The sequence below is a fragment of the Rattus norvegicus genome, chromosome 8 (genome assembly GCF_021556685.1).
Source record: "Rattus norvegicus strain SHRSP/BbbUtx chromosome 8, alternate assembly SHRSP_T2T, whole genome shotgun sequence".
Taxonomy (NCBI): Eukaryota; Metazoa; Chordata; class Mammalia; order Rodentia; family Muridae; genus Rattus; species Rattus norvegicus.
In genome coordinates, this window is record NC_141541.1 from 40,198,540 (window position 1) to 40,210,798 (window position 12,259).

The 12,259-nt window shown below is 40.7% G+C and overlaps 2 protein-coding genes and 1 pseudogene across 5 annotated transcripts; 2 read left to right on the top strand and 1 right to left on the bottom strand.

The window, feature by feature from the left end:
• Window positions 1–358: 358 nt before the first annotated feature.
• Pus3 (pseudouridine synthase 3) lies at window positions 359–7,694 on the top strand. Of its 2 annotated transcripts, XM_087561861.1 has the most exons (4): window positions 359–389; window positions 5,500–5,907; window positions 6,013–6,578; window positions 6,974–7,694. In XM_087561861.1, the coding sequence occupies exons 2-4, from the start codon at window positions 5,533–5,535 to the stop codon at window positions 7,470–7,472; spliced, it is 1,440 nt and encodes a 479-aa protein (XP_087417987.1). In that variant the 5' UTR covers window positions 359–389; window positions 5,500–5,532; the 3' UTR covers window positions 7,473–7,694.
• On the bottom strand, window positions 1,695–10,702 carry Hyls1 (HYLS1, centriolar and ciliogenesis associated). 2 transcript variants are annotated; one of them, NM_001398961.1, is given in 4 exon segments: window positions 1,695–2,959; window positions 4,843–4,961; window positions 8,951–9,001; window positions 10,482–10,702. In NM_001398961.1, coding segments are annotated over 2 exon segments (942 nt in total). In that variant the 5' UTR covers window positions 4,857–4,961; window positions 8,951–9,001; window positions 10,482–10,702; the 3' UTR covers window positions 1,695–2,031.
• Window positions 10,181–11,644, top strand: LOC148004026 (uncharacterized; annotated as a pseudogene). Its single transcript, XR_015628262.1, has 2 exons — window positions 10,181–10,194; window positions 10,286–11,644. The product of XR_015628262.1 is annotated as an uncharacterized LOC148004026, transcript variant X2 (transcript).
• The last annotated feature ends 615 nt before the right edge of the window (window positions 11,645–12,259 follow it).

A 12,259-nucleotide genomic window follows, 5' to 3' on the forward strand; every position in this document is an offset into this window, starting at 1 on the left:
CTGTAGCCCTTACATTACATTCTAATAGTAAATATTTTCGACTCTCAAGGTTAAATATCTGGTAATTAAACGATGTACAAGGTTGGGACAGGATCCTCAGTCTCTTAGTTTTCATATAGGATAGCCAGCATTTCAAATCGCTTTTCTCTCATTTTAGACCAGATTATAATTTCGCCATTTGTTCCTTATTGATTTTGCCTTGCGGTGAAGAGGAAGCTGCATCAGAAACCTGCGCATTCCGTGGGTTTCGGCTTAAAGCCCACACCCGGCCTTCGGAACTACATTTCCCAGAACCGCAGGCGCACTTTTAGTGAGGCTGCGCATGCTTACTGGAGGCGAAAAGTAACAGCTTCCGGCTAGTCGCGTGGCCGCGCACTGAGGATCGGGAGGTAAGTGTGGACTGTGAAGTGGGCAGCTTTGAGTTCTAGAGAGGAATGAACAGATGGAGGGAGGCTGAACAGCCACCTCCTACCCCCCGGTACTTAAGTGCTTCAAGAAGGCCTTGGTGCATAAAGTGGGACTTAGGCCAACGTGTGTCGTGTCTGAAACTTCTTGGAGCTAAGGAAGTCCCACCGGCGGGGCTTAGATTCTGTAACTAGTTTAGAGGGCCTTTACTGCACCAGAATTGCTCAAATATATACAGTAGTAGCCCATTGAAGATACTATGGGATGAAGGGGTGGCGGGAAATTATTCTGGGTTTTACACGATACCTTTCAGAGTTAATGATTGAAGTGGGTTTTGAATCCTTTATTACAAAGGAAATGTGTACCCTTACCATTTTAAAAAAATTTTAAAGAAGTTTTGTACATTTGGGGCTTGTTATTTTAGGGTGGATGCTTAGTGCGCCCAGGAATTGCCTTTGTGGGTATTTGGTCACCGCCACAGTTTCTGCCAACCATCTGAATCTCACTGATAAACCTAATGTGCTGGAGCAAACAGGACTGGGCCACAAGTTTTGGGGTCTGGTAACTGATCCCAAATCCGTGTGACTGGATTTATCTCCTGCCCCAGTTCATGCTTATAAGGATACATAGTAATACTGGGATTCTTACCTTGAAAAACCTTTTGATTTTGGTAATTTGAACTCTGAAGTCCTGGTAAAGGTAAATCTTTTTTTTCCAAACCAAGTGTTTTGAAAACCTAATATATGTTTAATCCTACACCTAGAATTAAGTTTTAACTCTTCCCTGTGCTCTACATGTATGACAGATCTGGCTGTTTGATTTACAACATCTTTGTACCACTTAATATGCATTCCCAGGCATTTGTGGCAGAGTTCTGGCTCTGATATACCATTGAGTATGCAGTTTTTACTTTCTTGGAGTGAATGTACTCAACAAGCAGTCCTGATTATATTTTCCTCTTAATGTGTTTAGAGGTGCATGGAACTGGGTAAATATATTCTATCTATAGCATTAAATATTCAGAAAATGTTTTAGCAGCTAGTAACTGCCAGTGCTAATCACGTGTTTCTCCTTACACAAGCAACTCTTTCAGGCCTAAATTTAGTGCTTGAAATAGACAACTGACTTTAAGATATTCTTCACTGGATTGTACCCAGTTTAGTTCATTTTTGTATCTGTTTTTCATGTCAGGCTGCATACAAAACCTTTTTGAGTATCATTAGATGGTGAGAGAGAGAACCATGGCCTAGATCTAAGTTTTCTTATATTGGAAAGTACTTAAAACAAGGTTCATTTTTCAAACTTCTTTAATAGATGAGCTTAATACGAAATTAAAAAAAACAAAACACCACAGTTTACAAGTCTTTTCAAAATGGCACTTACTGGATTTCAGTAGTTTTTGACCTCCCCGCCCCCATTGCTGTATTTGAGAATGGCAATTTAGAATTCAAGTGGTGTATGAAATCTATGTGACATACCAACAATACTAGGAAGAACACTGAAGTCCTTATTCTGTGTTCTGCCTGCTTTTCATGGTAGTTGTATTTAAAGGAGAGATAAAGAACTAGGTTATCCTAAATCCTTTGTTAGGAGAGACAGGTTTTTTTTTTTTTTTAAAAAAATGACTTAAGAAGGAGAAAGAGGGAAGGGAAGCTTCTTGGGTATGACACCATTTGCAAGGTCACAACGGACACCCCAACGAAGGGCAGATCTTTTCTTCTCCGTTGGTACTAGATAACTGTTTGGAACATATAAGTGTTGAGGCTTGGACTGAGGTTCTGGTCGGGAAAGCATTTGCCCTCGGACACTCCAGCGTAACTCCTTTCTGTTATCTTCACCAGGAAACCGCATTGAATCCCAATCCCTTTTGTACTCAAAATATCTGGCTACTCTGTCTATCTTGCCTCGGTTGCGGCTTAATTGATCCAGTCTGGGGAGAATAAAGGACTTGGGTCTGCTGGCAACAATCAGGTCTTGTTCATAAACAGGAGGGCCCATTTCTTCCCTTTGTAGATAGCAAATGAGCTGATCTTGTGAAATTCCTTGGTATTCACATGGTAGGTTAAGTTTTTGTGAAGTGTCAACTGGGGATGCTGTGCCTTCTTGGAATTGCAAGTTCATCAGCCTGTGTCTCAAGTCCCAGAGATCCAAATCGCTTTCTGTACCAGACTCAGACTCACTGATAATAGACTCATCTGTCACCAGCACTTCCCCATCTGGCTTTCTACGCAGCACCTTCCTCTTCATTACTGGCTTTCTGCATTTTTGGGAAGTCTCTGAAACTGTTGATGAAGTGACACGGCTTCCTGTATATGGGAAGTGCAGGTGCATAGGAAGAGCAGCTCTTTTTCCTGGTGTTATTGAGGCTTTACTGTAGGGGTCATACTGGCCAGCCTGCACTTCTCTCCTTGAATCTCCTTCACCCTGTCCTGCACAGATATGTGTAAATGCCGTAGCAGCAGCTAACATTCGCTCTTCTGGATCCATATTGGACCATTTTTGTCCACCTGGTCCTTTCAGTTGCTCCATTGCTTCCTCTACACTATAAGCTTGTCTGTAAGAGATAATATGGGTCAGTTTCTACCTAATTGCTCTTTGTCTTGATCTTACAGTTAAATGGAAAATGGCAGATAGTTGTAGAAGAGAGATATCTTATTTCTTACATTCATTTCTACTCATTTTTTATACTTTCTATTGTCTTATCACATTTAATGGTTCCTATGGTAAGGGCTCAGTTCTGCATATGTAAAGCTCGAGACTACATGTAATGGAGCATGATGCTTAGTGAACATTATATAACATGCTTAGAGAATGCTGTAATCCTTTTATTTTAGGCTTAGTTCCTTTTCACAGGAAGCTCCATGAAGTTAACTTTCCAAAAGGTAAATAGCTCTAGTAAATAGCAGAGCTGGACTTGTAGCTCAGGCAGTCTGAATTACACTTAGTCCTTGCTTTTATTCCCAAGTAATGTAACCCGAACACCACAAGAGTAACATTATACATGCATACAACACACATGTGAATGCATATACTATGAGATAAATCTGTTCTAATAAAAATAGCTTGAATATACATTATCTTCAGCATCCAGTGGTTGGTTTCCTGACTGCTTTTAAGGTAGGTAATCTATTGCCTGCTACTTGGTTTCCTTTTTCTCTTGAAATTGAAAAATCATGCATAATTTTAAGCCTGGATTTCCCCACCCTGATGAAATTTCTCTAGAAGGAAATTTCTTAGTAGTTTTCTAGAATTTTCCATATTCAGACTAAATTTTTTGCCCCACTATAAAGTAGCATGGTGTAAGGCCTCTCTGAACTTTAAAGACTTGTGATTTAGCTGTCAGTACAGGAAAACTTACTTCATGTTTTGCCAAATTCATTTGGTCCCTTATTGATATAATCTAGACCTATAATCACTTGTTAAAAATTAATGTACAATGAGTATCTTGTAAAGTCTTACATACTTGCACAAGCACAGGTTAAATTTCCAGCATGAAATTACCTCTAAAGTTTTCCACCCCTTCCTCCAGTGGTGTGCTATCAAATTTTCTCATCCTTGTAGACTGTTCCATAATCAACTGTCTTCTTATACTAGAACATATTTTCATAAACCTTTCCTCCTTTTGCACAAAATAGCTGGTCTTTGCTCCTTTACCTCTCAGTTTGTTAACATTTTATTATCTTTATATTAAAACTGATTATATTTATAAACTAATTTTATACAAGTTCTAAGTGAAATCAGGCAGGTGTTCTACTGCTGTGCTGCACCCTCAAGTCGTGTTTGTGGCTGACCTTTAAAATCTATTCTTGCTAGCCTAAGCGCTTTAGTTTTTAGGTAGTCACTTTTCTTTTTCTTATAGTTCTTGGGTTTTATGGTGTTTTACTTAGAAATTACTTTCCTCTAGGGTAGCTTAGTGACAAGAGTGATTGCCTAGCACACAGGAGGAGGCTGCAAGTCCAGTTCTTCGTATTGCTCTCCCCAAAATCTTTCTCATGATTTATATAAGAAAAGGCTTCCTTTAATCCCAGCAGGAGGCAGAGGCAGGTGGATCTCTGAGTTCAAGGTCCGCCTGGTCTACAGATTGAGTTCCAGGTTAGCCAGGGCTACACGGAGAGAATACTGTCTCAAAAACCAAAAGGGCATTTTCCTATCTTCTAGTAGTTTTAGTTTGACTTACAAGATTTAAATGTTTAACCTTCTATCATAAATTAATTCCAAGGATTAAAATGGAACTTTTAGACAGAGCCTTAGATGCTAACCAAATAACCACAGTCACAGGTTAATTAGAACCACCTCAGTGTTGAAACTACCCTTTGGTTACTGAAATGCATCAGAAACTTCACCTTCTAGATCCAAATTATGTCACACTAACTTAACTGTGATAGAAATATTTTATAAACACATGAAATTTGGTTGTAAAAAGTCAGTAATTATTACCTTTTTTCTGCCATTAAAACTGCTTAAAGCAAGGAAAATTTGTCTCCCGGTTCTACTCCCAATGGGAAATAAAGTCATGGATAGTATTTCTTCAATTAAGATAGCTTCTACTGTGCCACCTTTAGAACAAAACAGAACATTAGATAACAATGTATATAGGCCACGTACTTGAAATATTATAAACAACAGAAACAATCATAAGTAGCCCACATAATTCTTACCATTAAAAATACTGGACAAATATACCAAGAAATCATGAAGAAATGTTATAGGGAGAAAACAGCTAACCTAAATGTTATAGGGAGAAAATAGCTAACCTGAGTCTTCAGTCATCTTGGCTAGTGACAAAGAAATGAATTGAGACATTTCTACAAATTTAAAAAAATTCAAAAATGGGTGTATGTTTTTCCTTTTATGAAGTGGCCATATAGACTATGACAGAACAGAATCTGAGCGATGAATCTATAATAATTATTCTAGTAATTAGCCCTGGCTAGCCTCCTGGAACTTGTCCTCCTGTCTCTTAAGTACTAGGACTCTAATCTTGCACTACCATGCTTAGTCTAGATATTTAGTCATGTGACACTGACATTACCAAAGGAACCAGCACTGAAAATGATATATTACTTCACTATCTTTTCCACTATCTTTCCACAGGGTGGACCTGCATGATTTCTTCCTGGGGATGCCATGGCTGAAACCACAGACAGAAATCAGATTGAGAAACTTCTAAGCAGAGTAAAGGAACTGGAGCAGGAAGTGGAAAGACTTAAGAAAGAACAAGCCAACAATATAAAAGACGCAAGTGTCAGAGAAAATTCTTTAGGCTGTGGAAAAGCTAAGCGTGCTTTTGATTTTAGTGCTCATGGCCGTAGACATGTAGCTCTAAAAATAGCCTATCTAGGCTGGGGATACCAGGGCTTTGCCAGTCAGGAAAACACAAGCAATACCATTGAAGAGAAACTGTTTGAGGCTTTAATAAAGACCCGACTAGTAGAAAGCAGACAGACTTCCAACTATCACCGGTGTGGTCGAACAGACAAAGGAGTTAGCGCCTTTGGACAGGTAAGGGCCAATACATGGTTTCTCAGAGCCAGTAATAACAGGGAAATCTGAGTGTACATACTGAGTCTTGCTAGCTCTGCAACAGTTTCTCTCTGAATTCCACAGGTAATTTCTCTGGACCTGCGTTCTCAGTTTCCAAGGAGCAGGGATTCAGAAGATTCTAATTTAAAAGATGGAGCTGATGATATTGCTAAAGAGATCCGTTATGCTCACATTCTCAATCGGGTGCTTCCTGCAGATATCAGGGTATTGGCCTGGGCCCCTGCAGAACCTAGCTTCAGTGCTAGGTTTAGCTGTCTTGAGCGGACCTACCGCTACTTTTTCCCCTGTGCTGATTTAGATATTGCAACTATGAATTATGCAGCTCAGAAATACGTTGGCACTCATGATTTCAGAAACTTGTGTAAGATGGACGTGGCCAATGGCGTGACTAATTTTCAGAGGACTATCCTGTCTGCACAAGTGCAAACAGTGGCCCAGAGCCCAGGTGAGGAGGGAAGGCAAGGGCCATTCCAGTTATGTCAATTTGAAGTGATTGGCCAGGCATTCCTGTATCATCAAGTTCGGTGTATGATGGCTATCCTCTTCCTGATTGGCCAAGGAATGGAGAAGCCAGAGATTATTGATGAACTGCTGAACATAGAGAAAAATCCCCAGAAACCGCAATATAGGTAAGTTAAATCAAACTAGTATGTCCTTGTCCCTCCCATTATTACTCACCGATCACTCTGCCCTCATTAAACTTTATACTTTTTGTCTACATGTATGTCTGAGAACTATCTATGTATCTGGTAACCACATAGGCCACAGAAGGTGTCAGATATTATGAAACTGGAGTTACAGAAGGTTGTAGGTCACTATGTGAGTACTGCGAATTGAACCCAGGTCCTCTGGAAGGACTTAACCACTGAGCCATCTCCCCAACTTTCTCTATAAATTTGTAATTTATAGAATGTTATGAATATGTAAGAGGGGGTGCTATCTACTAGTTTTCTCATTGTTTTTTTCCCTATTAGTAAGAACCACTGGCTAACTGCTGTGTATTCTCATACTTGTTTCTCTTTAGCATGGCTGTTGAATTTCCTCTAGTCTTATATGACTGTAAATTTGAAAATACCAAGTGGATTTATGATCACGAGGTTCACGAATTCAATGTTACTCACCTACAACAGCTATGGGCTAATCATGCTGTTAAAACTCACATGCTATATAGTATGCTACAAGGACTAGACTCTGTTATGGTAACATGCGCAGCAGGAACAAAGACTGGTGAAGCAACAGAATGGAGAAACATTCGACCCTCTGTCATAAAGCACACTAGTGCCTTTGTAGAAGGAGTGAGAATGCGCACATATAAGCCCCTCATGGCTCGCCCCAAATGCCAAGGACTGGAATCCCGGATCCAGCATTTTGTACGAAGAGGACGAATTGAGCACCCACATTTACTCCATAAGGAAGAAAAAAAAGCAAAGAGGGACTGTGCTGACAAAGAAGAAAATATTGTTTTAGAGAATCCAACGAAGAGGGTTTGTATAATAGATGCAGAAATTAACAGCATTGTATAATTCCAGGAAGCTAGCATCTCTAGCAGGATCCAGGGAGCAACAACGAATTAAAATTTTAATGACTAGCAAAAGACCTAACAAGTTCTTAAATATTAAGGGTGTATTCTTTAATCCCTGTCCAAAAATATTAGGAAATGAAAGATGCAAAGACCACTTGTCAGTTATATGCACCTGGAAATCTGTGTTTTTCGTTCAAATCCATTAAAGCCTGGTCTACAAATATATTTGTTGTTCTTTTTCAAAGATCTTTGCTAAAAGTGTCTTTTCTAAGAATTCATAAATTATAGATGTGTCTGTGCCAGGCATAAAGCTGCCCAGAATCCACCTAACTCAAGGCTACACAGCATGTTTTAATGAGACAGCTAAGAACAGAGGCTGACAAACCTTCTTAAGGGTAGAAGTAAATATTTTTAGGTTCTGAAAAAAATGATATATTGAACCTATCTTAGGATCCTTTGAGTTGTAAAAACATTTTAGGTTCTTGTTGACCAAGTTCTGGAAGGTTCAACCTAGCAGAACTTGAAGACAGAGGAAGGAAAAAAGTTTTGAACCTCGTGGTGTAGATGCACACACTACTCCCAGCTTTTGGGTGGACACAGGATCTAGAGTTCAAAATTTTCACCACAGAGTGACTTAAGGCCAGCCTGGGCTATTAGAAACCCTTTCTCAACAACCAAACATGAAAAGGCTTTGAGTCTAAGGTGGAAAATACAAGTTAAGGGTTGGAAATTAGCAAATAGTATGGTTAGAAATTGACAAAAGCTTAATTTAGATAAGCATTGTGTCATATTTTCTAGAGCCACTGAGAAGTTTTAAAAGAAAATTATGTAGCAAAAGCATTGCTAATATTTAGAAATGCTAATATGTATTCAAGCATACCCAATTCTTGTCCTTTGTAACAATAAATACCATAGCAAAATTACTTAGGCTTCTACCTTAGTAACTTGTCACTACAGCAGTGTTATGCAGATTTACTAGACAAAAGCATTTTATTACCAAGCAACAAGTAACTACTTCTTATGTTCAAGACCCAAAACACTGAAACTGCTAAATAAAGGAACATGTAAACAGGAAAACAGTATTTACAATATTCTGGTGCTGCCTAAGTGCCAGAGCCCCTAGGGTGGAGCACAGTATAGAATCAAAGACTTCAGGGTAAGAATCCCAGTTTAGAAGATTAAAGAACTTAAGTGAGGTAGCTTGTGCAGAAGTGACACAATACAGTACTAGCTTTCACAGCCCAGCACAGGAGCCAGGAGAGCAGTGACACAAGTCAGTTGTCACATAACATTCTAAAAAGGACTGTTTTGTCCTTTTTAAAATTCTGAAAAATTTTATGTGCCGTGTGTGTGTGTACATGGGGGTCTACAGGGGTCAGGAGAAGTAATCTTTAGATTTCTTGGAGCTGGAATTAGGCATTTGAGAGCCATCCATTGGGTGCTGGGATCCCAACTCTGGTCGTCAGAGCAATTTCTTACCTTATTTTGGTTTGCACTGACTGGCTGTATTTGAGTTAACAAACGGGAAACCTAGAAAAGAAAAACTGACTTTAAGAAACATTCTTATTTAAAAAATCAACTCTACATTGAGGGAAAAACCCAACTAAGGAGTGTTATATTCCAGGAGGCTATAGAAGCAAGAGTTCAAGGTGAGGCAAATCCTTTCAAGAGGTTCTCTGGGTATGAATATAAAGGAAAATGGAAAAGTTATCTTATTGGTTGTCAGTCACCACAGAAGCAGCAAATGACAAACTCCTAAATGTGTCTTTACAAAATTACTTCAGAGGGGTAATATTCATCTAAAAAGTGGAATTATGGGCTGGAGAGATGGCTCAGTGGTTAAGAGCACCGACTGTGCTTCCAGAGGTCCTGAGTTCAAATCCCAGCAACCACATGGTGGCTCACAACCATCTGTAAAGCTCACAACCATCTGTAAAGAGATCCGATGCCCTCTTCTGGTGTATCTGGACAGCTACAGTGTACTTATATATAATAAATGAATAAATCTTTTTTAAAAAAAGTGAAATTATTTCAAAAGGTTTTGAAGTTTAATTGAGACATGTATGTATCTCTTCTGGAGTTGGCCTGGGGTGATTTTAGACTAAAGCCAAGATGATTTTTAATGGCATCCTTACAGTGATTAAGTCCTGTTCCTTGTGTTTGAATTATGTCGTCTTCATTTTTACACTTCAAATATACACTTACAAAGTGAAATGTGACTTTTCACTTCTACAGGTTATTCTCAATCCTTTTGCTTTCTAAATAAAACAATCTCACGAGAACGGTCTTATATTTTGTGGATAAATATGTGTAATATTGACTAAAATACCTCTTATCTTTCCTTGAACAAAACGAACGAACAAACAAAACCAAACTCAGTTTAATGTTCCAGGATTACCTAGTTTCAGCTAAAAAGATTCAGAGGGTAGGATATTTAACCCTTTAAATTTCTGGATTTGTATACAACTGAAATCATGGTGCAATTTAACTTCTAAGTCAAATGACAAACTGCTCTCTCGAAAAACTCATTACCTCGACCCACGCGTTAGAGTGCTATTTTCTCACTTTCATCAGCACTGAAAAAACTAACCAACCTGAAAGAAAGGGCACTGTATTATATTTGTATTGTATAGCTTTTATCCCTGGGTTAGAATCACCCACAGGGGTTCCTTCAGTTTTACCTGCTATCCTAAATCCTAAGCAAAGGGTATGGACAGCTGGTTGTACGCATGAATCCACGGAAGGTGAAACCCAAACTTGAGGCTACTTCCCTGCTCTTCCAACAATAACACCAGTCGCACCATCTGGCCATAGGCGTGCTGGGAGCTCGTCTTCCCCAGGGACCCGTCCCCACTTCCACGCTAGCAGGGAGGGCTCAGTCCGCTCGCTTGCCCACCGGGCAAAAGTGGCGCAGGCCGGGTGTACATCACATTGTGACCTGCAAGGGTATGAGCGGCCTGTATCCCGGCAGCAGGTTAAAGGCGTCCGAGCAGCTCACGCCGACATTTACCTTGAACGCAAGAGCCTGGAAGGGAAGAAAACGCGAATCCACGTGCAGTGGCCGAGGGAAGGAGCGAGGGTCTCCGCTGCACCCTCTTTCAGGAAAAGTCCACCCGCTTCGCGATCCTCACCAGCCTTAGCCGCTGCAGCTGAGGGTCTGGCAGTCTTGTCGCAGCTCACTGCGAAGCACTGCTTCCAACCAGCGCAGGCGCACAATTCCAAGCTCTGAGTAGTCGTTAACGGTTCACTGTTCAAGTTTAAATCCCGGAGCGAGCCCACGCCCTTGGCTCCGCCCACCAGCTCTCTCGTTGGTCCAGAGGCCAAACGTTCTCTACGTTTACATAAGGATTGGTGCACATTTTCTTTAAGCCCTCCCCCTCGGGCCCGGAAGCGGGGCTTGAGGCGTGGAGCTGAAGTGGGATCCCGCCGTGCTGTGGCGCGGTAGCTGTTTCCTTTTTGTCTGAGTTAGTCTGGCGGTTGGGCGACGGGCTGTCCTTGTTCCGTGCCGCAGCCGCTCTTGGTTGTGGTCGGAGGGGAGCGGAGGGGAGCGGAGGGGAGAGTTCTGGGGCCCGGCTGGGCTGGCTCGTGAGTCGGCTTCCTCTGCAACCCGCGGTAGGACCGCCTGACCAATGCCAACTGCAGCGGTCCCGCGGCACAATATGCGCCCTTCCAGAATGCACTATTATTATTTTTCTTTTCTGAGCGTACTCTTAAGAAAAAAAATATATGCCTGATGTTTAAAATGTTTTGTGTACGTACCTGGAAAAAAAGTGCCCTAGTGCTTTGGGGATTGTTGAGGGTAAGATTGGAAAAGAGGCCCCCATAGTTTAGCTTTCTAGTCACTGGTATGCATCGAATCTAGAGAATTTTGTCCAAATTCTAACGGTTGTATTTTCTAACACAGATAGGCAGAAATGTTTATTTCTTAAAAACCTAGAAAGCTGGGCTCATAAAGGGATCTTATGCCCTCTTCTGGCATCAGGTGTTCATCAGACAGAGAATACATACCCCCCCACCCATCCTCTCCACCTGCCCCCCCTCCCCCCCAGGCTAGAATGCTTAACTCTTCCCAACATTCTTCTTTTTCTCAGGCCTTTGCTCTACCTCTAGGGCAGTTGAGGACTTATTGAAGAAAACTGAATGGCTGCCTCTTGATGGACAATTTAGCACACATTCTTTTCTTAGGACTTATTACATGAATATCCCGTCTTCATGTAATGCTTGCACGGATTTTTCTTTAAGTATAGAACCTCTGGCTAGTGTGTCATCAAACAAGTTTAGATGATTCATTTTCTTACCTACTTTTGGGCATTCAGCTTTATTTCTATATCTCAAGTTAGGAGCGTGTCATGTAGCCCAGCCTGGCCTTGATCTCAAGAGCCTTTTCCCTCTGGTCGGAGGACTGCTTTGCTGCCCAGCAAAGGAAGATACATGTAACTATAGTACTATAACTACACTTGCTTCATACTCAATAGCTCATATGATTTAATATCCAGTGTCTAATTTTTCACTTGCTTCTCCGAGTCAGAATTCAGAGTTGCACATTGTGATTGGTCAGTTTATTCCCCTTATAGTTTACTTTTAAAGGAGCCAAGCAGTTGGATTTTGACGAACCCCTCTAGCGAGTGTCTTCCTTACCTTTTGACTGCCGAATAGTTCTCTTTTTGGTTCCCCCTAATTAGGTGTAGTTAATTTTAACCCCTCAGCATCTTCATTTATAGGTTTGGATATTTTCAACTGGTTATATATAGGCCATACTTAAGTTAACCAGTCTTTGGTGTTATCTTT

What these genes read in the sequence shown, in the direction of transcription:
- Pus3 (XM_087561861.1), top strand. Translation starts at nt 5,533, where the DNA reads ATGGCTGAAACCACAGACAGAAATCAGATTGAGAAACTTCTAAGCAGA. An exon ending in GAGTTAGCGCCTTTGGACAG is followed by an intron (nt 5,908 to 6,012) that starts GTAAGGGCCAAT and finishes TGAATTCCACAG; the next exon opens with GTAATTTCTCTGGACCTGCG. An exon ending in CCCCAGAAACCGCAATATAG is followed by an intron (nt 6,579 to 6,973) that starts GTAAGTTAAATC and finishes GTTTCTCTTTAG; the next exon opens with CATGGCTGTTGAATTTCCTC.